General features: G+C 39.6%; 1 protein-coding gene across 1 annotated transcript in view; it reads right to left on the bottom strand.

Annotated features, from left to right (window-relative positions):
• Window positions 1-25,388, bottom strand: part of SYN2 (synapsin II) — a 184,130-nt gene that overhangs the window by 49,147 nt on the left and 109,595 nt on the right. The window contains exon 2 of the mRNA XM_025375457.1: window positions 287-344. Within this exon, the coding sequence (XP_025231242.1) occupies window positions 287-344 (58 nt within the window). The remainder of the gene's footprint in view (window positions 1-286; window positions 345-25,388) is intronic.

Raw genomic sequence — 25,388 nt, forward strand, 5'->3', positions numbered from 1 at the left:
TCTGGGAAACTTACACTGTAAGAGGGTCCTAAGAACCAAACTGCTTGCTCATCTACAGACACCAGAGCCATAAAAAGGAATCAGAGAAATGAAAAGACACAGACTCTAGGACCATGCCTCACAGAGAGAAAGGTCCTGGGGAAAGGACAGGAGAGAGAGGAAACGCAGAGTCCAGAACCCAATGATGGACACAGTATTCCACTCAGCAGAACGACATGGTTCACTCTGGCATGCCAAGAGGAAACCGTGATGATGCAGATGCAGCTCTGGGCTTCAGGCTGATTACCTGTTCCACCTTGATATCATAATCTCCAAGGACTTTTTTGCCCCGAAAGCACTTGGCCCTGGAGAAAGGAATAAACCCACACAAATTAGTTTTGTGCAAGTATTTAAAGTCAGACATTTACTATTACAAAGAAGAGGACCACAGCAGACAGATCTCCAGAATGAGGGTCAAGAGACCTGGGTTCTGAACCTCATTCTGCTATGAGATCACCACAAGACAAACCATTTCCTCTCTTTTAGCCTCAATTTACCCATCTATAAAATAATACAAAACATCCTTTCATTATTGGGTTTTGTCATAACATCTCTGGTCTTTTGGCTATAAAACGCATCTAGAAATAAGGATTTCCCCAATTTTATTCTTAGTAAAGGCTAGGTCAGCTTTATACATTTCTATAATTTCCTTTTTTCCTTGATCCTTCATTTTACTATGGTTTTCTATTTGGTATCCACCCTTGGATTTCTAGTTTTTAAAGAAACTGTTATCACTTTACTTCTTCATACCCATGCAAAGAGGACCCGAGGCCATTATTAATTTAAAAATATAACCAACAAAATGAGGATTAAGGAACAATCAATGAATGCGAGGAAATTAATTAGATCAAAATAGAAGGTAGCGGGAAAAGACTGAGGAAAGCCACTGCATTTGAACACAAAACTTAGCCCATATTTCTGAGCAGTCAAGAAAATGGGTCAAGGTGAGTTACACAGTACACAGTATCTTCCCAGTTTGTCACAGATCTAGAGGACCCTCACATTAATGCATTAATTAATCCCTTGTAATAAGTAATTAATCCCTTATAAGCAGATATTTTTATACTTATATTAATTCCTACTTTGCTTCTAACCTGCCCCCCCTACATTAGATTTCCTTATCTGTCCATTTCAGCTGGTTCTCCATTTGTCAAAAGGGCCTTTCCACACTCTACTTGTTAGGTAGGTTGAGCTTGCTTTTCCAGTGCTTGAAATTTCCAACTGTAATATTTCATTGGAAATTTTTTGGGAGTCTCTCCCCAAAATAAAGGAATAAACCAATATTTATTGAGCATCATGTTCTAGGAATTACATGCGAGTCGTTTTCAAGAACATCTCATTTAGTCCTAACAATATGTAAGATACAGATAAAGATCTTCATTTCAGAAACAAGGAAACCAAGATTCAGAATTGAAAATGGTGTATTCAAGGCCCTATAGCAAGTTATCGGCAGAGCCAGTATTCACAGCCAAGTCTGTGGCACTCTGAGCCCACTGCCCTTCACATTGCAGGCACTGTCTCCCTCTATTGATCTAGCCTCTCCTTCTCTGCTCACACCACCACAAAAACGGACTTTCCCTGTGTGTGCTGCATTGCATTTGTTCCCATTTTCCTTCTTCCACTCACAAGGGACTTAATGATGTGAGCGCTAGTCCCACTACAAATACTTCCTACCCTGGTTCCTGTCAACTACCCTGGACGAGGCCAGGCTGTTTCCTTTTCTCTATGGGTTCTGGAACACCCCGTTCTAGGAAGTTGTCATTTGTCCTATCCAAGTCCCTGGCCACCCTCAAATTGCTCCTCTGAGGCACTCAGCCATCCTGGAGCTGGACCACTTAAGTCCATCCCCCACCTCTGCCCCAATTTCTTATTAAGCTTCACACCAGCTTGTTTCCAGGACCCTGATCAACATTCACAGCTCAGCGAGCCCCTCAGGCAGGGGCCCTGTAGTATATCCCTGTAGTATATATATTTCTTTGGCTACTATTGCATTTTATTTACAGGTTTAACTAATAGAGTCTAGTATGGCACTATCACTTCTCTACAGACCTTGGAGTCTGCAGGTTTGTGTCCATGACTATAAAAAGGAGGAACTGGAGTGAATGACCCATGAGATCCCTTTCTTTCATTGGTGAGGTATGTCTACCTTGTTATCAGCAATGCTTTTCTGATGCTTCCTCCTATTTTCCTGTCTCAAAATAGCTCTCCTTCTGTGAGTTAAATCTCAGAGACATTAACAATAATCTCTCATTTGGTACGATGCTGTGCATTTGCAAAGCATGTTCCTTGCCCTAGTTGTCCCTCACAACTCTGTGAAGGAGCCAGGAGAGACAGTGTGGTCCATTTGGCTGATGGGGAAACTGAAGCCCAGGACAATTAAATAACATGCCCAAATCAGAAAAGTTCATGGAAGTTAAGGCTAGAACTAAGAGTTTACATCTAGGTGCTTAAATGCTGCCAGGTTTCTTAATTCACTCATTTATGTTGTGGGTTTTGAACACTGATATTGAAGTATATTTATAGATTCTGGCTGCGTTTTTCTGCAACTTCCTGCACCTGCCCATTGACCAAGTTGGCTAATGAACTGTTTTCATGCCTTCCCTCCTCCCCCACCTCTCTAGCTATCCTAATGCCTTTTCCTTAAGGTAATCTGTCCTGTTGGAAATCTCAGTGTGTGTTTCCTGGCCCAGGGTCACTGACCTCTCTTGGCTGAGCCACCACCTTATAGAAAAGGAGCCAAGATGGCCGGCAGATGAGGTACAGAGCCCTCTTCTGGAGAATGAGCACATTCTTGCAGCTCCAGGCTCTGGGACATTTTGATTCTAGGTATTTTCATGAAAAATTGTGTAATTTGCTAGCAAATGATAGAAGTATTTCCTGATACTAAGAGAACACTAGTACAGGGCAGTGTGCTGGAATCCAGAGGATGGGCTCTGGAATCACAATCTGGGGTGTGAATTCTAGCTGTACCCCTTCCTGGTTGTGTTACCTTAGAGAGGCTTAAATTTTTTAAAAAAATAGTATATTGTGTGGTTAAACTAGTCGATCTATCTATAAAATTATATAAGAGGATAAAACAAAAAGTAAAATGTTCTTTTTTCCCATTCCTCTCTTATCACATATACTTCTAATTATCAATTATAAGCATATACTTCCAGTGGAGGGGGAAAAATGTGTGGATATACCTGCATACATATATGCTTCAAACATATACATATGGCATGCTACATAAATTCTTTAAAAATTTTTGTTTTTTGCACTTAAAAATATATCTTAGTGATATGCTTTCAGCACATATTGATGGGCCTCTTCCTTTTTAATAGTTGCATGAAATTCCATTTGAAGGACATACAGTATTTATTGGTAAGCATTTATTGGTATTGGCATTATATATTGGTGAGCACATTAGATTTCTAGTTTCTTGTTTTTGCTATTACAAACAGTGCTACAATGGCTTACATTTAAAAATATAGCCATAGGATAACTATTTTATGACAGAAACGCTGGTGCAAGGAACAGACACTGTTATGGTTTTTGCTGATACTCCCAAACTGTCCCCCACCCAAGAAAAAAATGATACCACTCTTACCAGCATTTGAAAGTTTCGGAAAACTACTCCGCTTCCCTTAGTTTTCCCACATAGTCCCCTGCATACGATAGGAACAGATAAGATGCCCAGTATGGAATTTTTTTTTTTTTTTTTTTTTTTTTTGAGACAGGATCTTGCTCTGTTGCGCTGGCTGGAGTGCAGTGGTGCAATCATGGCTCACTGTAGCCTCGACTGCCTGAGTGAGCTCCAGTGATCCTCCTGCCTCAGCCTCCTGAGTAGCTGGAACTACAGGCACATGCCACCATGCCAGGCTAATTTTTAAATTTTGTTTTGTACAGACACGGTCTCACTATGTTGCCCAGGCTGTTCTTGAACCCCTGGGCTCAAGCAATCCTACCTTGGAATCTGAAAGTGCTGGGATTATAGGAGTGAGCCACCATGCCCCACCAATATGAACTTTCTGATTGGCAGTCTTGTCACATAAATCTAAATTCATCCCCTTGTGCTCAATCCTAAACAAAACCCAAGATGTACATCCTTGAAACACAGACTAAAAATATCTGTAGTGCCTGTGTTGTCAATTTCCCCCTATTGTAACATTTTTCTTAACAAGCCTAGCAGCTGAGGATCTATGTAAGTTTAATGGCTTGCAGCTTCCTTGATGGACCAGGTAATGAACCATCATCTCCCCTTATTGCTAAAATGAGCAAAAGCTTCTAGATTTAACTCGTTAATCAAGGAAGTGAATACTTTCATCAATTCCCATCCACCTACCAACTAGGGCTTGTGAGGCTGAGGAATACGATTTCAGAGACTTCTCTCCTAACTCCCCCACAAAACTTGGCCCAAACCAGGCAAGCCTAGCTTAAATACGCCCTCTTTTATGCATGGGATAATGGAGAAAGAGTTCTAGAAATAGGAGCCAAGGAAGCCGAGTTCAGGCCTACTTCTACCACTTTTCAGCTGTGTGACTTTGGGCAAGTAATGCCTCTCTGAGTCTTAGTTGTGTCATTTATAAAATAAGGCTAATAGTGATCTTAGTAGTGAACACCTGTGACGTACTAACTACTATTCTAAGTGTTTTATGTATTTTACCTCATTTAATAATATTTGGCTCACAGGTGGTTGTGAAGATTTAATGAAATCAGATGACATGAAAGTTTTGGAAGTGCTGAAATTTATGCAAATATGAGGCACTGTTAGCAAAAAGCAGCAAACATATGCTGTTTTAATATGACTACGGCCAACATGGCTTCTTCCTTTTCTGAATTTTCATCACATTTATTGTCTGCTCATGATATTTGGCTCACAGCATCATCATCTGATACCACCTTTCAAGGTCAGTTGTCTGACAATCAGACACTGCTTCCCCACCTATGCCTCAGACCACTAGATTACATGACAATGCTTCAGAGCAGGGATGATCCATATGTGAATCTTGGATTTTTCAGAAAATTTTTGATTTTAAATACTGATTATGTCTTCTTGTTTGATTATATGCTCTAGGCCTGTACAAATATAACAATTATATCCATAAATTTCCAAATCCTTCACAGAGCTGTGACTTAGTAGCCTCACAATCAGGACTTGCTTATTAACTGGGATATTAGGAGTGGTGGTTTGGGCTGGACCACTAGAGAAAACCAGAAGAGAGCACCCTCAGGACGCAGCCTATTTCTGCAGGCCCTGCCATCTTCTTCTCACATGTGTCAATCCTGACGGTCAAGTTCTTTCCTCCTTCTCCTTCCCCAAATGAAAATCCGTTTTCAATCTCTGTCTATATAGGAGCTAATGGACCTGAAACAGCCTAGAGTATAAATCCTCCCAAGATGACTGGAATTTGCATAAGTATCAAATCTCAGGCTAGAAGATGACAGCACTAAAGATGGATTCACATACTCCAGAAGGCATTTAGGGAAGAAAAGACTTTGCCAGAGCTCTGAAAATAGTCCAGCACCTAGTAAATACCTAGCACTGTATAGACATTTACTTTTAACAAGATGCTAGTTTCTGGCTCTTACTGACTCTGACTCAGGCCTTGTTCTTTCAACCAAACATCTGAAGGCTTCAAGAAGTTAGAAAATAAACTAGAAATAGTAGGAGATTCCTATTTCCCCACTTACACTGTTAGGGTAAAAATCAAGCCTGCCTGTCCTGGTGCAAGTTTGTGAGCGCCTGCCGCCACCCACTGGCAAGATGAGTACTGCAGCTAATTGCAGACAGCTCACCACTCACTGGACTGGCTGAATAGCCACAGACTCTACTGGCACAGGCGTATCCCTCCAGCTGCTTATTTGCCGCTCTGAAAAACCATATCCGAAGATTAACTGTCTCTTCTAAAAAGTATGCATCCACTTCCCTCCCTCAAAGAAGCTGGATAGCTAGCTTTTGCAACCTATAGAAAGAAACGCTGTGATTTGTCAGTAAATTCAGCAAAAATTTACTGAGCACCCAGTGGTATAGGTGCTGGAACTATAAAAATTGGCAACCATAAGTGGTCACAAAGTACAGAAAGCACAGTCTACAAAAGGACACCAGTATCAATATGGCAGTCATTGCTAAGTTCCCACTCAACTCTTCAGATTTACATCTAGCATTCACATTTCCACCTTTCAATCTTTTCCTTTAAAAACAATTTTAAGCACACAACTAAAACAATAATGAAAGTTTCATATAGTCCAGGAGGATGTACAGTGGAAAGAAAGTTTCCTCTACCTCATATGTCAGTGGAGAGACAGAAACAAAAATAAAAGATTGTAATTCAGGGTATCAACTGTAGCAGACATACAAGCACAGCATTATGGGAACCCGAAGGAGGGAGCCATTCTCTCTGCCTGGAGAAGCCTAGGAATGCTCCAGAAAGACTGAACTGAGTCTTAAAGAATGAGTAGGAATTAGCCACATAGGAAGGAGGACGTAGAATTGAAATGTAAGGGCAAAGACACAGAAGCTTGGGTGGGGCTCTGAGCACTACAGAGGCCCAGCACACTGCTGGCTGAGCAGTGAAGACCGGAGATTCCTGAGGCAGGGAAGAGGCCAAACAAAGGGCTTTAAATGTCAGGTGGAGTCTCTGGGAATGAGGGCTAGTCTCCAAATGATTTTTTACAAGTTTTCATTGCAGAAATATCCTCAATAGTCATCAACATTTTACCAATCTTTTTCATCTATTACCCTCACTGTTTTTGTTGTTGAGACTATGGTTTGAGTATTTTAAAGCAAATCCCAAACATCATGTCATTTATCCTGTCAATTTTTAAGTATTCTCTCTGTTAGTGATTCTTACTTGTATGATTTACAGTGGCAAAACAGACATAACATTTTCCATTTTAACCACTTTTACGTATACACTTCAGTGGTATTCACAATGTCGTGCAACCACCACCACTATCTATTTTTCAAAAGGTTTTCATCATCCCAAACAAAAGCTCTGTAGCCAATAAGCAGTAAGTGCCCATTCTCTTCTCCCCTCAGTCCCAGGTAATCTCTAATCTACTTTGTCTGTATTAATTTGCCTATTCTGGAATAATGACTTTTTAAATATAAGTACCATGCCATTGTCTCACCAAACAAAATTAACAATTTTTATTAACATCTTTACTGATCTGTATTCAAGTTTTCCCAACTGTCTCAGAATATACTCAAAGATTTTAAGCAGAGAGATCATACGGTCAGATATGCCTAAGATCTGAGAGACTGCTTTCTCTGGAATGTGGAGAAGACTGAAGGGAATGAATCAGTGCTTAAGATCATTTCAGAAGCCAGTGTAGTAACCAGACTTCAAGATTTTCTATTTTACTGGCACTTGGCACCTATTGCACAGCACTCACCTGACAATTCAATTAATCACTTGATTGATTAGGTCTAGGAGCTTAGTAGCTAGCTAGGAAATGACAGCAACATTTAAAAAATCAGATTTAATGAAATGACATAACACTTTATAGAACTCTCCCTGTAGATGTTCGGGAACAGAGACATAAATAAGGCCTCAAATAGTCAGGCCTTACATTGAAGGGGTTCCCAACTCAAATTTGGATTTGTTATCTAATTTATGGACCATAAAACTTTCAGTACCTGGAGAAATTTCTGTTACGGATAATTGGTTTGGTTCAGAATAAGAAACAAAGAATAGGAAGACATTAGTACTTTTCCAGATAAAGGCAACATTCTGTGGCTGGTCCTTGATATTATTAATTCACTGATTAAATTGTTATATCAAATGCTCTGCAAGTAAGGGACTTCTTACATAAAGAGCAAGCTGCATGGTGTCTTCGTTAACATTCATATAAATGATCTGGAAAACAGTGCATGGGGAAATTGCCAAGGTTGCCGATGGCATTCAGCTCTTCCAGGGATTAAAATGCCAAGATGATTAGGGGTAAACTGAAAGAAGATGTTGACGTGGGCAGAAAAGTGGCAGAGGAGTTTTAATGTGACTAAGTGTAAGAAAACATATTCAGGGGAAATAATCTTATCAGAGGATCATGAACTGGAATGTTCAACTACAATCCGGTAAAGGAACCTGGAATGACAGAAAATTGTTTCCCGAAGACAGTCCTGTGAGCTGTAACAGGCAAAAACCAAAAAGACAGAGAGAGTGAAAGGTGAAAAAATGTTAGTTATCACTAGAAAGCTTATGGAAATCCAACATAAAGGGCTACTCATGCCCTAACCCCATCTTGTACAAGCTGTAATGCTTTCCTGTTTGTGATACAGCGTATTAGGTCCACTCACCTGGACACAAGTGACATGATGAAAGTAGAAATGGTCCAGAGAAAAACAGAACAAAATGAAATGGCTCTGATTTTAGTAAAGCTAAAATAATGAGTCTTCTTCAGTCTATAAAGGTAAAGATACAAAGGCAACACACGGGTGTGTAGGAGGAGGGAAAGAAAAACCAAACAAACACTGAGTGACCCTATACAAATCAAATCACTCAGCTCAGACCACCAAAATTAATCCTCACAATATGCCTCTTACAAGAATGTCATCTTCATGTTACTGGTTTTATAGAAAAATGAGGCTCAGATGAATCGACTGACTTGCTTAAAGGTAGCAGTTAGTAGGTGGCAGAGCTAGTAAAATTAAATTCCAACTCTTTTGATGAGCAAGTTTAGAGACCATATACTTCCTTAGGTGAGGATTCTGCTCTATTCATTTTGTGTTACCAAAGCCTGTCCTACTGTTTGACACATGAAATGTTTATAGAGTTACTGAACACAGCTAGATATTTGGAGGTTAGTATCAGAGAGCAGCTGAGTGCTATGGCATGTGCCTGTAGTCCAAACCACCTGGGAGGCTGAGGCTGGAGGATCACTTGAGCCCAGGAGTTCAAGTCCAGCCTGGCCAACATGGTAAAACCCTGTCTCAAAAAAGAAAAAAGAAAAAAAATCAAAGAGAGCAACCAGGCTCAATCTGATACAGAGTCCTAGGCTTGAAGACCTTTGTGAATGCCCACTTAGTCCTTCTCTGGAGTTTATGAAATTTCATCAGGTGACCTGTGGGAGGCTTCAACAGCCTTATGTGGCAGATGAGATCCCTTAAGAAAAGCAGCAATCCCAAAGATCTGAAAATAACTAATTTCTGTGTAAACATCCCAGCTGTGATTTCAGTTGGGAACAGCAAATCACTTTTTTTGAACAGATTTTCTGAAGATCTCTATTTTGGGGAATAATTAAATGATGCAGTATCACAAGATAACGAGATTATCAAATACAGAAAAAAAAAAAAAAAAGAATCCTGTAACTCAGGAGAACACATGACGGGAAGATTAGATGCATTTGTCTGTAATTATAGTGGAGCTACAGAACAGAATGCTTTGGAGTCATGGGACAGATTTTCTTTCCATGACTGGCTTATAAAATTAAATCACGCTGATTTGATATTGGAGCAAAGTGGGTCAGTTATCAAGTTTGCTTTGAAGAAAGAGCAGGCAAATACAATTTTGAAGATTTGGCTTTATTTTATGTCAGATATGTAAGGCTCCTAGCATCGTGAATAGTGCAGCTCTACCTCCACTGTACGGTCACGAATCACACCCACAGTCACAGCTATCACCAGAGCTGCATGTTCCCATCCTTTGGTAGCAGTCTAGATACAAGGAAATGTCCTCCATGATCTGGCCTCACCCTTCTGTTTGAAACTAATCTCTTCTAAGTCTGCTTCAGAGTCTCCATAGGAATTAGAAAAAGGCACCTCTTCCTCAGGATGCCTGCAGGACGCCCTCCTGCACCAGGGCACGTGGATTGGTGAGCAGAATGTGGGGCTGCATCCCAGCCCCTACTTGTCTCCTCAGATAGATGTCCTTGTACAGTGAACAACCTGCATAAGCATATGCAGGAGCCCTGCCCTACTCCTTCTATAATTCAGACAGCTTCCCAACCCCTGTGCCTTGGACCACAGTGAAATCACCCCTGCCATCGTTCTTCGAGGTCCAAAAGTAGTTCTGCCTCCTTAGGAAATCTTCCCTGACCTCCCCTCCTGCAGTAGTTTCTCCTCCTTCTGGAAGCCTAGTCTGAGACCTGCTGATTTGTCACTTTAAACAGATAGTCTAGTATCATCAGCTGATTTTTAATTTGTGTCTCTTTTCTCCACTGTATCAGAAGCCCCCTGATAGTGCATACTGTGTCTTATACTTCCTTCCTATTCTCCAACAACTCAACCTCACACTCACCACTGCCTTACACAAAGCACACCTATGATAGTTAATTTTATGTGTTAACTTGACTAGGCCACAGGTGCCCAGATATTTGTTTAAACATTATTTCTAAAAGTGTTTGTGAGGGTGTTGCTGGATGAGATTAACATTTGAATGAGTAGACTGAGTCAAGCAGATTGCCCTCCCCACTGAGGATGGACATCATTTAACCTACTGAAGGTCTGATTAGAACAAAAATGTGGAGTACAGGAGAATTTGCTCTTTCTGCCTGTCTTCAAGCAAGCACTGGTTTTACAGAAAAATAAGGCTCAGATGAATTAACTGACTTGCTTAAAGGCAGCAGTTACTAGGTGGCAGAGCTAGTAAAATTTCTTTTCTCCTGCCTTTGGACTCAGATCGAAACTTACACCATTGGCTTTCCCAGTTCTCAGACCTTCAGACTTGGACTCGAACTATCGTTAGCTCCCCTAGGTTTCCCGTTTGCCCACTGCAGATCTTGGGACTTCTCAGTCTCATAACTGTGAAAGCCAATTCTTTAAAATACAAACACACACACACACACACACAGATGCATACACATCTCTCTGTGTATGTATGTACAGACACACATATACCTATGTATACTCACACACACACACACACACACACACACGTATACACACACACTTGGGCTGCTATATCAAAATGCCATAGACTGGCTGGCTTAAACAACATTTATTTCTCATAGATCTGGAGGCTAGAAAGTCCAGATCAAGGTGCCAGCAGATTTAGTTCCTGGTGAGGGCACTCTTCCTGGCTTGCAGCTGCCTTCTCTGTGTCCTCACATGTGAAGGAAAGTGAGCAAGCTCTGGCCTCTCTTCTTATGAGAACACTAACACCATCGTGAGGGCCCCACTCTCATGACCTCATCTCAACCTAATCACCTCCCAAAGGCCCCACCTCCAAATGCCATATTAGGGGTTAGGGCTTCAACATACAAATTTGGGGGACACAAACATTCAGCCCATAACAACACTCTTAGTAAAGACCTATTTCTTGATTCCCAGCGGAGGACACCTGCCCACCTGGGACTTAAGGGAACAAGGAACCGTAATACACAAAACAATATCACACAAAAATACAAGATACATCAAATGACAAAAATGAATAGCCATTTACATGTTCTGGCTGGGGTATAAACACTCCCTGAATCAAAATGAAGGAAGAGTGCCCTCCCCACCATGTTACACAGAAACAAGTTCTTCATGCCCACTCAGATTTTCATCAACTGCTGAGTGGCACAGTGGGAAGAGTGTGAATTTTAGAGCCAGACTAATCTGGGTTTACATCTCAGGTCCTCTACTTGCTGTCTGAACTTGGGCTCTTTTACTTCCTTGTTTCTTCATCTATAAGGTAAGGACAATATCCATTTCCAAAGTTTGTTAGAATTAAATGACTCTGCCTTTAATGTATTCCTGAAACATTATCTGTCCTCTTGGGCTTTTGTACTTCTTTCCCTCAGATTTTTGCATGTCCTGCATCTTTTTTAATGTGTAAGTCTCAGCTCACATATTCCATCCTATGTTTATTTTTTTTTACTTCATGTCCTTTTATTTATTTATTTATTTATTTTAAGTTCTAGGGTACATGTGCACAACATGCAGGTTTGTTACATATGTATACATATGCCATGCTGGTGTGCTGCACCCATTAACTTGTCATTTACATTAGGTATATTTCCTAATGCTATCCATCCCCCCTCCCCCCACCCCACAACAGGTCCCAGAGTGTGATGTTTCCCCTTCCTGTGTCCAAGTGTTCTCATTGTTCAATTCCCACCTATGAGTGAGAACATGCGGTGTTTGGTTTTCTGTCCTTGTGAAAGTCTGCTGAGAATGATGGTTTCCAGCTTCATCCATGTCCCTACAAAGGACATGAACTCATCCTTTTTTATGGCTGCATAGTATTCCATGGTGTATATGTGCCACATTTTCTTAATCCAGTCTATCATGGATGGACATTTGGGTTGGTTCCAAGTCTTTGCTATTGTGAATAGTGCCACAATAAACATATGTGTGCATGTGTCTTTATAGTAGCATGATTTATAATCCTTTGGGTATATGCCCAGTAATGGGACCTCTGGGTCAAATGGTATTTCTAGTTCTAGATCCTTGAGGAATGGCCACACTGTCTTCCACAATGGTTGAACTAGTTTACAGTCCCACTAATAGTGTAAAAGTGTTTCTATTTCTCCACATCCTCTCCAGCACCTGTTGTTTCCTGAATTTTTAATGATCGCCATTCTAACTGGCATGAGATGGTATCTCATTGTGGTTTTGATTTGCATTTCTCTGATGGCCAGTGATGATGAGCATTTTTTCATGTGTCTGTTGGCTGCATAAGTGTCTTCTTTTGAGAAGTGCCTGTTCATATCCTTTGCCCACTTTTGGATGGGGTTGTTTGATTTTTTTCTTGTAAATTTGTTTAAGTTCTTTGTAGATTCTGGATATTAGCCCTTTGTCAGATGGGTAGATTGTAAAAATTTTCTCCCATTCTGTAGGTTGCCTGTTCACTCTGATGATAGTTTCTCTTGCTGTGCAGAAGCTCTTTAGTTTAATTAGATCCCATTTGTCTAGTTTGGCTTTTGTTGCCATTGTTTTTGGTGTTTTAGTCATGAAGTCCTTGCCCATGCCTATGTCCTGAATGGTATTGCCTAGGTTTTCTTCTAGGGCTTTTATGGGTTTTAGGTCTAACATTTAAGTCTTTAATCCAACTTGAATTAATTTTTGTATAAGGTATATAAGGAAGGGATCCAGTTTCAGCTTTCTACATATGGCTAGCCAGTTTTCCCAGCATCATTTATTAAATAGGGGATCCTTTCCCCATTTCTTGTTGTTGTCAAGTTTGTCAAAGATGAGATGGTTGTAGATGTGTGGTATTATTTCTGAGGGCTCTGTTCAGTTCCATTGGTCTACATCTCTGTTTTGGTATCAGTACCATGCTATTTTGGTTACTGTAGCCTTGTAGTACAGTGATGCCTCTGGCTTTGTTCTTTTGGCTTAGGATTGTCTTGGCAATGGGGGCTCTTTTTTGGTTCCATATGAACTTTAAAGTAGTTTTTTCCAATTCTTTGAAGAAAGTCATTGGTAGCTTGATGGGGATGACATTGAATATATAAATTACCTTGGGCAGTATGGCCATTTTCACAATATTGATTCTTCCTATCCATGAGCATGGAATGTTCTTCCATTTGTTTGTGTCCTCTTTTATTTCGTTGAGCAGTGGTTTGTAGTTCTCCTTGTAGAGGTTCTTTGCATCCCTTCTAAGTTGGATTCCTAGGTATTTTATCCCTGATGAACATCAATGCAAAAATCCTCAATAAAATACTGGCAAACCGAATCCAGCAGCACATCAAAAAGCTTATCCACCATGATCAAGTGGGCTTCATCCCCGGGATGCAAGGCTGGTTCAACATATGCAAATCAATAAATGTAATCCAGCATGTAAACAGAACCAAAGACAAAAACCACATGATTATCTCAATACATGCAGAAAAGGCCTTTGACAAAATTCAACAGCCCTTCATGCTAAAAACTCTCAATAAATTAGGTATTGATGGGACATATCTCAAAATAATAAGAGCTATTTATGACAAACCCACAGCCAATATCATACTGAATGGGCAAAAACTGGAAGCATTCCCTTTGAAAACTGGCACAAGACAGGGATGCCCTCTCTCACCATTCCTAGTCAACACAGTGTTGGAAGTTCTGGCCAGGGCAATCAGGCAGGAGAACAAAACAAAGGGTATTCAGTTAGGAAAAGAGGAAGTCAAATTGTCCCGGTTTGCAGATGACATGATTGTATATCTAGAAAACCTCATTGTCTCAGCCCAAACTGCTTAAGCTGATAAGCAACTTCAGCAAAGTCTCAGGATACAAAATTAATGTGCAAAAATCACAAGCATTCCTATACATCAATAATAGACAGAGAGCCAAATCATGCGTGAAATCCCATTCCCTCCGATGTTTCTACTGACTATCTGAACAAAAGTAGTTTCCTCTGTGCCCCCCTCCATCATTCTCTATATTATCTTCATAATATTCATTATTTCTATTTTGAAACTTTTAATTATTCTTCATTTTATTATTCTTCATTATTTCTATTTTGAAATTTTTTCAACTACTTATTATCCATCTGCCCAACGAAAATATAAGCTTCATGAGAACAGCGACCTTGTGGTGGTAGCCACTGTATCAATCCCATGCCCAGCTCTGTTACAATGCCTGGTACACGTTAGTGCCCTAATGTGTGTTGAATGAGTAAATGAGAACGTAAAGTATCAAGTGCACCACAGCCACACATTTTAGGTTTTTTTTTTCCTCCTCTTTTTATGTAAAAACCACTGGGTTAAAAAAAAAAAAGTTCCTATGTGAGTTCTTTGAAATGGAGGGCATTTCAACAAAATGAATTCATTCTTTTAATGCTAATCAGGCATTTATAAATATAGACAAATAATGTTTTTTCCAATGTATGATGAGACCATCCTCCATCTTAATGTTCTATTTTAGGTATAAGTCAACAATTACTGAAGAATTTATACATTATTCACATCATAATATGAAAAATTAACAAGATAATATTCCCTCAGCCTTCTGAGAGGGAAAATTTTGCTTAGAGATCTTTTACTTATTTTACTTGTGAAGAAACAGAAGCCTGAAGAGAGGAAAATTTGACAAGTTCAAGATCGAACAACAGTTTGAGGCAGGCCATGTTCCCTTTCCATTCCACTATGCTGCCTCCTTAGAGCAGGAAAGGTAACTCTCCTCCAAATCGAAGAAGACTGGAATTCAACACATAGAAATCCCTAAGTGATATAACAGGATGTAGAAACTGAGGACCTGATTTCCACTAAGAGTGCTTGTGAGATCAAGTATCATAAAGAATGTAAATAATTGGCTGGGCGCGGTAGCTCACATCTGTAATCCTAGCACTTGGGGAGACTGAGGCGGGAGGATTACTTGAGTCCAAGAGTTTGAAACCAGCCTGGGCAACATAAAGAGATTCTGTCTCTACAGAAAAATAAAAAATTTGTCAGGCATGGTGGCTAGTGTCTATAGTCCCAGCTACTTAGGAGGCTGAGATGGGAGGATCGCTTGAGCCTGGGAGGTTGAGGCTGCAGTGAGCCATGTTCACACCACTGCACTCCAGCCTGGGCAACAGAGTGAGATGCTGTCTAAAAACAAAAAATGTTAACAGCTTAGTATTATAGAAGCACAAGGGAGTTTTATTTTTATCATTTTGCTGATGCATTGATTCTGTTTGTAATACCACATCATCAGTACACAGCTCGTAGAGCAAATTGCTGCAAGGAAATGAAAGAGATCTCACATTCTGCTTTTGTTAGCAAAGGAGACTTGATCTTCTTTTCCTGGTCCAACTGCAAACTGACATGGCTGGCATTATCAGCCTACTCACCACCATGGATCAGCAGAAACATCCTTATACCTCAAGGCAACAATACTTTGGATTTCCAAATCCAAACCCAGGTGGCACATTCCATTCTACAATTCTCCAACTGGTGCCAATTCAGGGGGATATTATTCACCAGAATAGGCACTAACAACTGAATTTTGGCAGGCTGGGAGGAGAACTGGCACTGTTCTGGAAGAGTCATGCCACAGGTTCCCAGATGCACTTGAGTTTAGCAACATGGAACCACACAGGTTCTGAATGGAGAAATGGACCTTAGATGCTATCCTCTCACAGGCAAAGAAACAGAGGCTTAAAGAGAGAAAGTTGACCAAGATCACACGGTGGGAAAGCTGATGTCTTCTCAATCCAATGTCCTTTTTGTTAGACCAAGGTTAGCCCAGAGTATAAGCTCATGCCTTAATAGAGAAGTATAAAGATAGATAGTGCCGTTCTTGCTCTTTTCTTGTGAATTTGTTCATCCTTTCAGCCACCTCTAATGATCCACTGAAATACACTTCACATTCAAAAGCTCTAAAAAGTAGTTTTAAAAACCAACTCAAACTGGTTAGCCTGAAAACCTAGTTCATTTTACCCCTAGTGTTTGGATACATTCCTTGGAAAAGATGTCCATTATGTAGTGCTGTTGTAATGAAATATATTCTGTAAACCTTTCAATATAGTGTAATTCTAATTAATTTATTCATGCAACAAAGATTAGATTAGGCACCTATTATTTGTTCACCTATATGAAAGGCACTTGGTAGGGGGGAGGGGAAGGAAAGACTTTACCCTGCTTTAAAACAAAGAAGAATAAAAATAAATTAGCGTTGGACGAAAATACCGTATATTGTTATCTAAAGTACAGGTGCCAAAATTATAATTGCAATAAAATGAATATCAACTAATATCTATTAAGCACTAGTACCTGTGCTAACCACTTTATATACCTTACGAATTAATCCTCATAATCAATTATATAAGGTAGATAGCATTATCTCCCAAATTTACAGATAACTAAGGCACAAAGAGATTAAGTAACTTGTTCAAAGTCATACAACTACTGGGTGGCAGATTCAGGATTTGAAACTAGGCAAACTGACTCCAGAGCAGATCTTATTAACCACTTCATACTACACCTAAAATATGGCATTATTCAAAAATTTGTGTACATTAGGAATTTATCTGAATTGTTTTTTCTTCATTTGGGAGGGGATTTACCCACATGACTTCTAATATTTTCAGGCTCTGACAGTGTAGAAATTAAACAGTAGGATTTCAATATGTGATGTGGAAAGGGTGTTTCAAGTGACTTTAACAAAGGTAGTGCAGCATGAAAGTGAAATTCACAAATCATTGCCAAATGGTGTTGCAGTTACTGTATAATACAGAATATACATATGGCAGAGAGGAAGTGACAGGGCAACAGGGATAGGATAGGATAAAGCCAGTTCCTTGCTTCTTGGTTTGCCAAGGGCCAGGAGAGGGACTTCTGCAGATCTATGAAGCAAATAATTTGGAATTTGGGGAATGATGAAGCAGAAACCTTGACAGTGCTTTCTAGAAGCGAGATTTCTACTTGAATATTGTTTCCCCAGTTTCCAGATTCTGTGCGTTAGAGAGTTTCCTAAAATACAGCTAAAATCTTGAGGCCAAGAGTAGCTTTCCCCTTATGTGTAAACAAGTTTGGTATATGACTATCTTCACTTGAGTGACTTAAAGACTCTAGTCTGTCTCTATCATTCATGTGCAGGAAACTTAAAACGAGATCATCATATCCCACCTCATACCCCAATGCAAAAATCTCCTCTGTAATGTTTATAACAAGGGGATATCAGAGAAATTTCTCAGTTTTTTGTATGTGTGTTTTGTGGGATTTTTTTACTTTTAGACAATTGACTTTTTCAAACTGGGCTGATATTTGCCATTTTGAAGCTTGTTGTTTGATTCTGGCTCTGTCCACATAAAACTGGTCTGCTTCTTTCTTGTCCACGTCCATCCTGTCTGGGACAGTGAACAGGGCCCCTTGAGACCACTTCTTTAGGCTACACTACCCCTATTCTCTCAAACATTCCTCCTATGATAAGGTTTTCAGTTTCAGCATGATGGCTCCTCTTTGAAAATGCTCTGCTTATGTTCTTAGTGCATGATAATTAAAACTTAATGAAATTCTTCCAGATGGTCAGATCAGACCTGAATAAAGCAGCAAGTATTGGAAGTTGGACAACTCTGAGATTTTATTCAGTGTAGCTTTCTCTTGACAAACTACCACTCAGGGAAAACAGAATCTTGGAGAAATGCAAGTCTGTTTATTTCTTCAAAGTTATAAATTTTAATCAGACCCAGCAGTATTAAATTTGTTCCATCACTTTATATTATGCCTTACTGTGGAAAAAATAAACTTAGAATCCTCAGCAGCTGGCTGGGCGTGGTGGCTTACGCCTGTAGTCTCAGCACTTCGGGAGGCTGAGGTAGGCGGATCACGAGGTCAGGAGCTCGAGACCACCCTGGCCAATATGGTGAATAAGATACAAAAAATTAGCCAAGCATGGTGGCACGTGCCTGTAATCCCAACTACTTGGGAGGCAGGAGAGTCACTTGAACCCGGGAGGCAGAGGTTGCAGTGAGCCAAGATCGTGCTGCTGCACTCCAGCCTGGGTGACAGGGTGAGACTCCATCTCGAAAAGAAAAAAAAATCTTCAGCAGCTGTATACATTACTGCAAACTTAAGTTCATTATTTGTCATACAGCTATATTTAAAGAATATAACAAACACTTGTTTATTTGCTACTTGATCTTAATTTTTTTCTATATTAATATACACAGTTGAAATTGCTTGAATATTCCTCCCCAATCCTATTCCTCTACATCCCTTCCCTAGGGATAACTATTCTGAATTAACATTCTTTGTTTCTGTACGTGTTTTTATATAGTTTTACTACATGTGTATATATCCATAGACCGAATATAGTACTGTTTTGCTTGTTTGGGGCTTAATATAAGTGATGCTATTTTATATCTATCTGCCTACGGCCTGCATTTTTCCCACTCAGTGTTATATTTCTGACATGTATTCACAGTAATATACAAAACCCTGGCCTATTTATTTTTATTATTTGAATACATCACAATTTATCTGTTATGATGAACATTTAGTTTACTCTGAAATTTCTTATTGCAAATAATGCTGAGTTCATCTTTCTTGTACAGGGGTCCCTTGCACAAGTCATTTCCCTTTAATTTTCTAGTAATTACACATTTTATTTCTATTCTTTTTGTGGTTAGCCTTAATTTCTTTTTTAAAACAGTACATACTTTACTTACCTAAATATAACTTTAATCAGTAGCTCTACTCTCCTCCCTAGTTTTAGTATACTTTAGGACTGGTCACTCCCCTTCTCTCTTTACTCTCCTCCTATGTGACATATTATTAGGCCATGTTTTAATTTCACCTCATTTTTATATGCCCTGAATTAGTCATTGTTTTTATCACTTTGTACAGTCAAGTTTTTTTTCTATTTTTGTTTTGTTTTGCTTTAGATTTACCCACATGTTTACCAATATTTTTTGCTCAATTTTGATTTTTTCACGTTACTACTTCCTTTTGGATTCAATTTCCTGCTTCCTGAAGAGTATCTACTTTTTGTAGTCCTTTCAGAAGCGATCTTTGAGATGTAAACTTGACGCCTTTTTTTCTCTTTTTCTTTGAGACAGGGTCTTGCTCTGTCTCCCAGGCTGGAGTGTAGTGGTGTGATCATGGCTCACTGTAGCCTCAACCTCCCAGGCTCAAGCGATCCTCCCACCTTAGCATACTGAGTAGCTGGGACTACAGGCACACACCATCACACCAGGCTAATTTTTTGTATTTTTCACAGAGACGGGGTTTTGCCATGTTGCCCATGCTGGTCTTGAACTCCTGAGATCAAGATCCATTTGCCTTGACCTCCCAAAGTGCTGGAATTACAGGCGTCAAACTCTTGAGCTCAAGCTATCCACTTGCCTTGAACTTCCAAAGTGCTAGTATTACAGGCATGAGCCACTGTGCCCAGCCTAAACTTGTCTATAATTGTCTCCATCTTATCCTCGTGTGTGTGTGTGTGTGTGTGTGTGTGTGTCTTCAGACACAGGGTCTCACTACATTGCCTAGGTTGGCCTTGAACTCCCAAGCTCAAGTGATCTTCTTGCCATAGCCTCTCAAGTGGCTAGGACTACAGTTGCATGCCACCGTACCCAGCTTTACTGTCACTCTTGAATAAAGGCTTAACTAGGAAGAAAATTCTAGATTGTTTTGTTCTTTCCTCTCAGTTTTTGAGGACAATATTCCTTTGTCTATTTTGCCTGCTCTCAGTCCAGTTGTGATTCCTTGTAGGATATCTCTTTTATCTTTGGATGCTCTTAAGACCTACTTTTTGTCTTTGATGCTCTGCAACTTCACTACGACATGTCTAGATCTGGCTTTATTTTTTGGAACTTTGATGTGCTTCCCAATTGATGTCTTTCATTACATTTGGAAAAACTTCAACTATTACCTCTGTATATTACCTCTTTTCCATCCTCTCTATTCCCTCCTTCTATAAATATTACTAGACATATATTGAATCTTCTCATTGTATCCTCCATGTCTCTTAACTTTGCTTGCATGTTCTTCTCTCTGTCTCTTTGAGAAGCATCATGGGTAATTTCAGCTTTACCTTCCAGTTCACTGGCTTTCTCTTTGGCAATGTCTAATCTACTGTTTACATGGCTATTGGCAATGACTTTATTTTTTATTTCTAGAAATTCTATTTGTCATATTTGCCTTATTCTGTTCATAGTATCTTGGTCTTTCTTCATTTTTTAAAGTCTTTCTTGTTCTTAACAATTTTAAATCTATTAATTTTACAGTAGAGATCTTTTTACCATTTTAGATTTAGATTTTTTAACATCTTAAGAAGGTTTATGTTTTCTTCTGATAAGCACGCCAAGGTTTCAATGGCTGGGCATAATTTTATATTAACTGACTTATGGGGCCTCAGATTACCCATGCAGTATAAGTCCAAGTGAAGACAGGCCTGTGATTATGAATTCTCAAAGGCAGCATTTTTTTCTGTCCAGCACATAGGCTGAGATGGATAACTTTCTTGTTGTCCTCCATATACAGATGAGATTTTTTTCCTATCTGCCACTTTACTGAGGGTCCCAGCCTCACTTGTGGGCCTCAGCTTTAACTCTATCTTGTGAAGACTCAACTTATCATCTCCTTTTGCTGTGTTGGTATTACAATCCAAGCCCCAACGTTACCAAGACAGATATCCCAAGAGGCCTGACACAACATCTTATAGGCTTACTACTCAGTCTGTTTTTTTTTCAGCCTCCAGAGATTCTCTTAATTCTTGAAAATTCAGTGTATTTCAAAGAATGTTATTTTTTTGTTCAGAGTTGAGGATTTTAAGGTTATTGAGTTCAAATTATTGCTGGGAAAAAAAGAAAATTGTTCTCTTTTTTCTGAGCTTTAGACAAGAAATTCAAAAGCATACTTCAATTCAGCAAATGTTTACTGGTCACCTACTATGATGATTAAATTTTATGTGCAAACTTGGCTAGGCTATGGTACCCAGTTGTTTGGTCAAACATTCATCCAGATGTTGCTATGAAGATACTGTGTAGATGTGATAACATCTATAATCAGTTGACTTTAAATGAAGGAGGTTACCCTAGAAAATGTATGTGGGTCTTGGCTAATCAGTTCAAGGCCTGAAGAGTAAAAACTGAGGTTTTGCAGAGAAGAAGGAGTTCCGCCTCAAGACTATAACACAGAAACCCAGCCTGCTGCCCTGTCTTACAGATTTCAGACTCAAGTCTGCAGTATCAGCTCTTTCCCAAGTTTCCAGCCTGTAGCCTGCCCTACAGATTTTAGACCTGCCAGCCCCCACAATCATCTGAGTCAATTCTTTAAAATAAGTCTCTATCTATTTTCTATCTCTTTCTCCTCCCTCCCTCCCTCCCTTCTTTCCTTCCTCCCTTCCTTTGTCCTTCCCTTCCTTTTTCCTTCCCTTCCTTTCTCCTTCCCTTCCCTTCCTTTCTTTCCTCCTATCCTGCTTACCTCCCTTCCTTCCTTTTCTTTCTTTCCCTCCCATTGTTTCTGTTTCACTGGAGAACACTGACTGATACATTTACTATGAATAAGGCCTTATGTACAGCAAAAAAAAACAAAAAACAAAAAACAAGTAAAGAGCAATCCCTTTCCCTGTCCTCACAGAGTCTGTAGTCTAGTGGCAGACAAATAACTATAAAAAATGCAGAAATAACTCAAAACATTACAATAGCATAACAATTATTTACTCATTCATTCCACAAATATTTATTAAACATCCACTATAAGTGAGATGCTGCTAGATGCTAGAACTAGGAAGAGGCATAGATGCTCTAGGAATGCTGTATAGTACGAGACTCGGCTACAAACAGATAAAATATAATGTGTAAGCAGAAAGAGACAGGTATACTCTAGGATGAGAAGAACCTAACCCAGGTTGGAGGGGTCAGAGAACACATCCTAAAAGAAGTGATGCCTGAGCTTATCCTAAATTTAAGTAGGAGCTAGCCAGGCAAAAGTGAAGTAAAGGTTAGGGGAGGGAATTCTGGGCAAATAGCATAAGCAAAGGCATGATAGTGAGAAACACTTATGGTATGTGCAAAGTTACTGTACCTAAAATATGAGGCAAGGAATGATGGCCGATGAGACTAAAAAGTTATGATACTACAACAGAGGATGATTGCGCAAGGTTGGAAATTCAGAAAGTTTTCTTGAAGAAGATGTCATTTAAGCTTGAACTGGAAAGATAAATAATATTTTAATAGGTGAAGATGAGAAGGAAGGGGGAGAAAACATAGCATTCTGGGAGAAAACATAGGACACATGAAGGAGACACTGGGAAATAAAATGCAGAGGTAGGTCATGGCCAGACCACAAAGAGCTCTGAATGATTGATGATTCCTAGGATAGAGGTTGAGATGTATTCCCTCAGGTAGTGGCTAGAGGCCTGTGAAAAACAGAAGCTAATGAGGAAATTGCGGTTATAAACAACTACCACCTCCGAGGGCTTGGAAGGCCCCAAAATCACACCTGGCCATGGCATTTGGCTTCCTCTGAAAGACACAGCCAGACTGGCTAAGGGACAGGAAACATCTGTGCCACCATGACCTGCCTGAATCCGCTCTCTCCCTATCCTTCTTGGCACCACAAAAACTGGGAACAGAACAAAGGCTAAGACAAGCCCCAGCCTGGGTCCTAGAGAAAAACAATAACAAGAGGGGGCCAACCTGACTTACTAGTTGGGAAGGAGAGGTGGACTCTGTCAGATCTCATCAAGGGCAATAAAATAAAGACTCATTGTTACTGTTTCCTCCCCTTGGGAAATAAAGCTCTAAAAGAAAATTGTGGTTAAAAAAGCACTGACCTGGAAAGGAAACCAGGGTTCTAGTCCAGATCCTGTCACTAGCTTGCTGTGTGAATTAAGCAAGGTGTTTAGCTTCTCTAGGTCTCTGTTTCCCCATTTGTGTTGTCGGGGATTTGAACTAGACTAGTGGTTCTCAAACCATGTTCTATGGAGCCCTGGTATCTCTGGGAACCTCCAACCTTGTTTCAACCAAAGGAGCTCCATTTTTTTAAAACCAGCTTTATATATAGGGTTCTGCCTAAATCTTTGTTAGAAAAAAAAAATTTAGATGTTTTTTAAACTGTGAAAACCTTTGGACTTGAGTCTCTAAGATACTTTCTAACTTAAGTGGTCTATGATTTTGTGGTTTCATAAGTTGCTATTGAAAGCTTCCACCTTGAGATCATTGGGGTTGACACTGCATAAAAAACTCAAGGTGAAGGGAAGGTCCAGATAGAGACAGCAAAGGCAGGTATGAAAGAGAGAGGAGGTAATGAACCCGGGAAAGACATCAGGAATCAAGAAATAGGCAGCTAAGGAGCAAAGCTTCCAAATAGATCCCAAAGGCTTTCCTGACATAGGTAAGATCAGACAACCTGAAAGGTGACTGAAAGAAAGGGCTTCTGGAAAGAATTATGGAATATGGCTACATGTTTTCTAGTAAATAATTAAAACCACAAATAACAAAAGTTGCCTGTATGTGCCAAACCATAGCACTGATGCAAAAACTGTTATTAGAGAGTAAAGAGAGAAAAATAGCTGTTGAGGGGGAAAAAAGAGCTGGCAAGGTATCCAGGAGCAGCTTATTTCTTTGTTCACATATTAAAAGTTCAGCAAATTTCTATCAGGGGCCAAAAGCTGTGTTAGGTTGCTACGACTGCAGGAATGAATAAAACACTATCTTTGTCCTCAGGGAGCGCAAAATTTAGCAGAAGAGGCAGACACATAAATAAAGTGAGACAGGGAAGCTCAGTTCAAAAGACTTGCATGGTCACAGGGAAGGAAAGGCACAGTTTAGGCAGCACTAGCTGATTTCAAATAGTGGCCAGAAGAGTTGTTGTTGTTGTTGTTGTTGTCTTTTTTAACCTAACCAAGGAAGGATAGCTGACACTTAGGCAGAAAATAAGCCTGCTTCTCTAGGGACCAAAGAAAAAGAAGATAGGCAGATCTATTAAAATAATATAGTGAGGACAGGAATGAAGGTTAGAAAGCCAGAACTGAAAAGCAGGAAAAATGGAGCTGGTGAAAGGCTGGGCTTTCCAATACTGTGGCATCAGCCACAAGTACAAATGAGATGTGAGATGTGAGGGGAAATACATGCCCAATTTCAAAGATTTGGTATGAAAAAAGAATGTAAAATATTTCGTTAACAATTTGTTTATATTGATTACATGTTGAAATGAGAATATTATGGATACAGTGTGTTAAATAAAGTATATTATTAATTATATCTGTATCCTTTCACCTTTTTTTTTTTTTTTTTTTTTGCTGTGGCTACTACAAAACTTAAAATTTCACATTTGCAATTTGCATTATATTTTTATCAGATAGTACTGTGTTAAACTTTTGCCAAGCCCAATAAATAAGGTGATGGTATAATGCTATAACAAATATCCTTAAGATAAAATATGGACCCCTAAACTTCCTCATACTCTACCAAAATACAACTTATATGGGGTCAACAGCATTCTGGGCTACTTAAAAATCCTGCGGCAGACAAAGTCTATGAAGGAGGAAGAAAAAGGAGAAAAGTTATTCTACTTTGTGCTTAAACTATAAATAGCTGTTTCATCACAAAACAGGGTACTTTCAGCAAGCTTTTCCATCTCTCTGGGCCTGTTTCCTCATCTGTAAAATGGGGTAAGACTCCTTTCCACACGTGTTCACAATTTATTCATTCATTCATGTATTTTTAGGGACAGGGTCTCGCGATGTTACCCAGGCTGGTTTCAAACTCTGGACTCTAGCAACCCTCCTGCCTCAGCCTCTCGAAGTGCTGGCATTATAGGCATAAGTCACCGCACCAAGCCTGTATTTGTATTTTAATTTGCATTTCTCAAAGTTTCTCATATATTATCTCAATTGAGTCTCACTTCAGCCCTGAAAGTTAGGAAGGGTCAAAATGATTATCCCCATTTTATAGGTGAGTAAACTAAGTCAAAAGAGGTACATTTGCTCATGAACATAAAACTTAGGCTTTGAACCTGGATCTTCTAACTAAAAGGTCACTGCTGTTTCTATTGCCATGCTACCTCGCACTGCACAAACATCACTCATC

The sequence above is a fragment of the Theropithecus gelada genome, chromosome 2, assembly GCF_003255815.1.
Source record: "Theropithecus gelada isolate Dixy chromosome 2, Tgel_1.0, whole genome shotgun sequence".
Classification (NCBI taxonomy): Eukaryota; Metazoa; Chordata; class Mammalia; order Primates; family Cercopithecidae; genus Theropithecus; species Theropithecus gelada.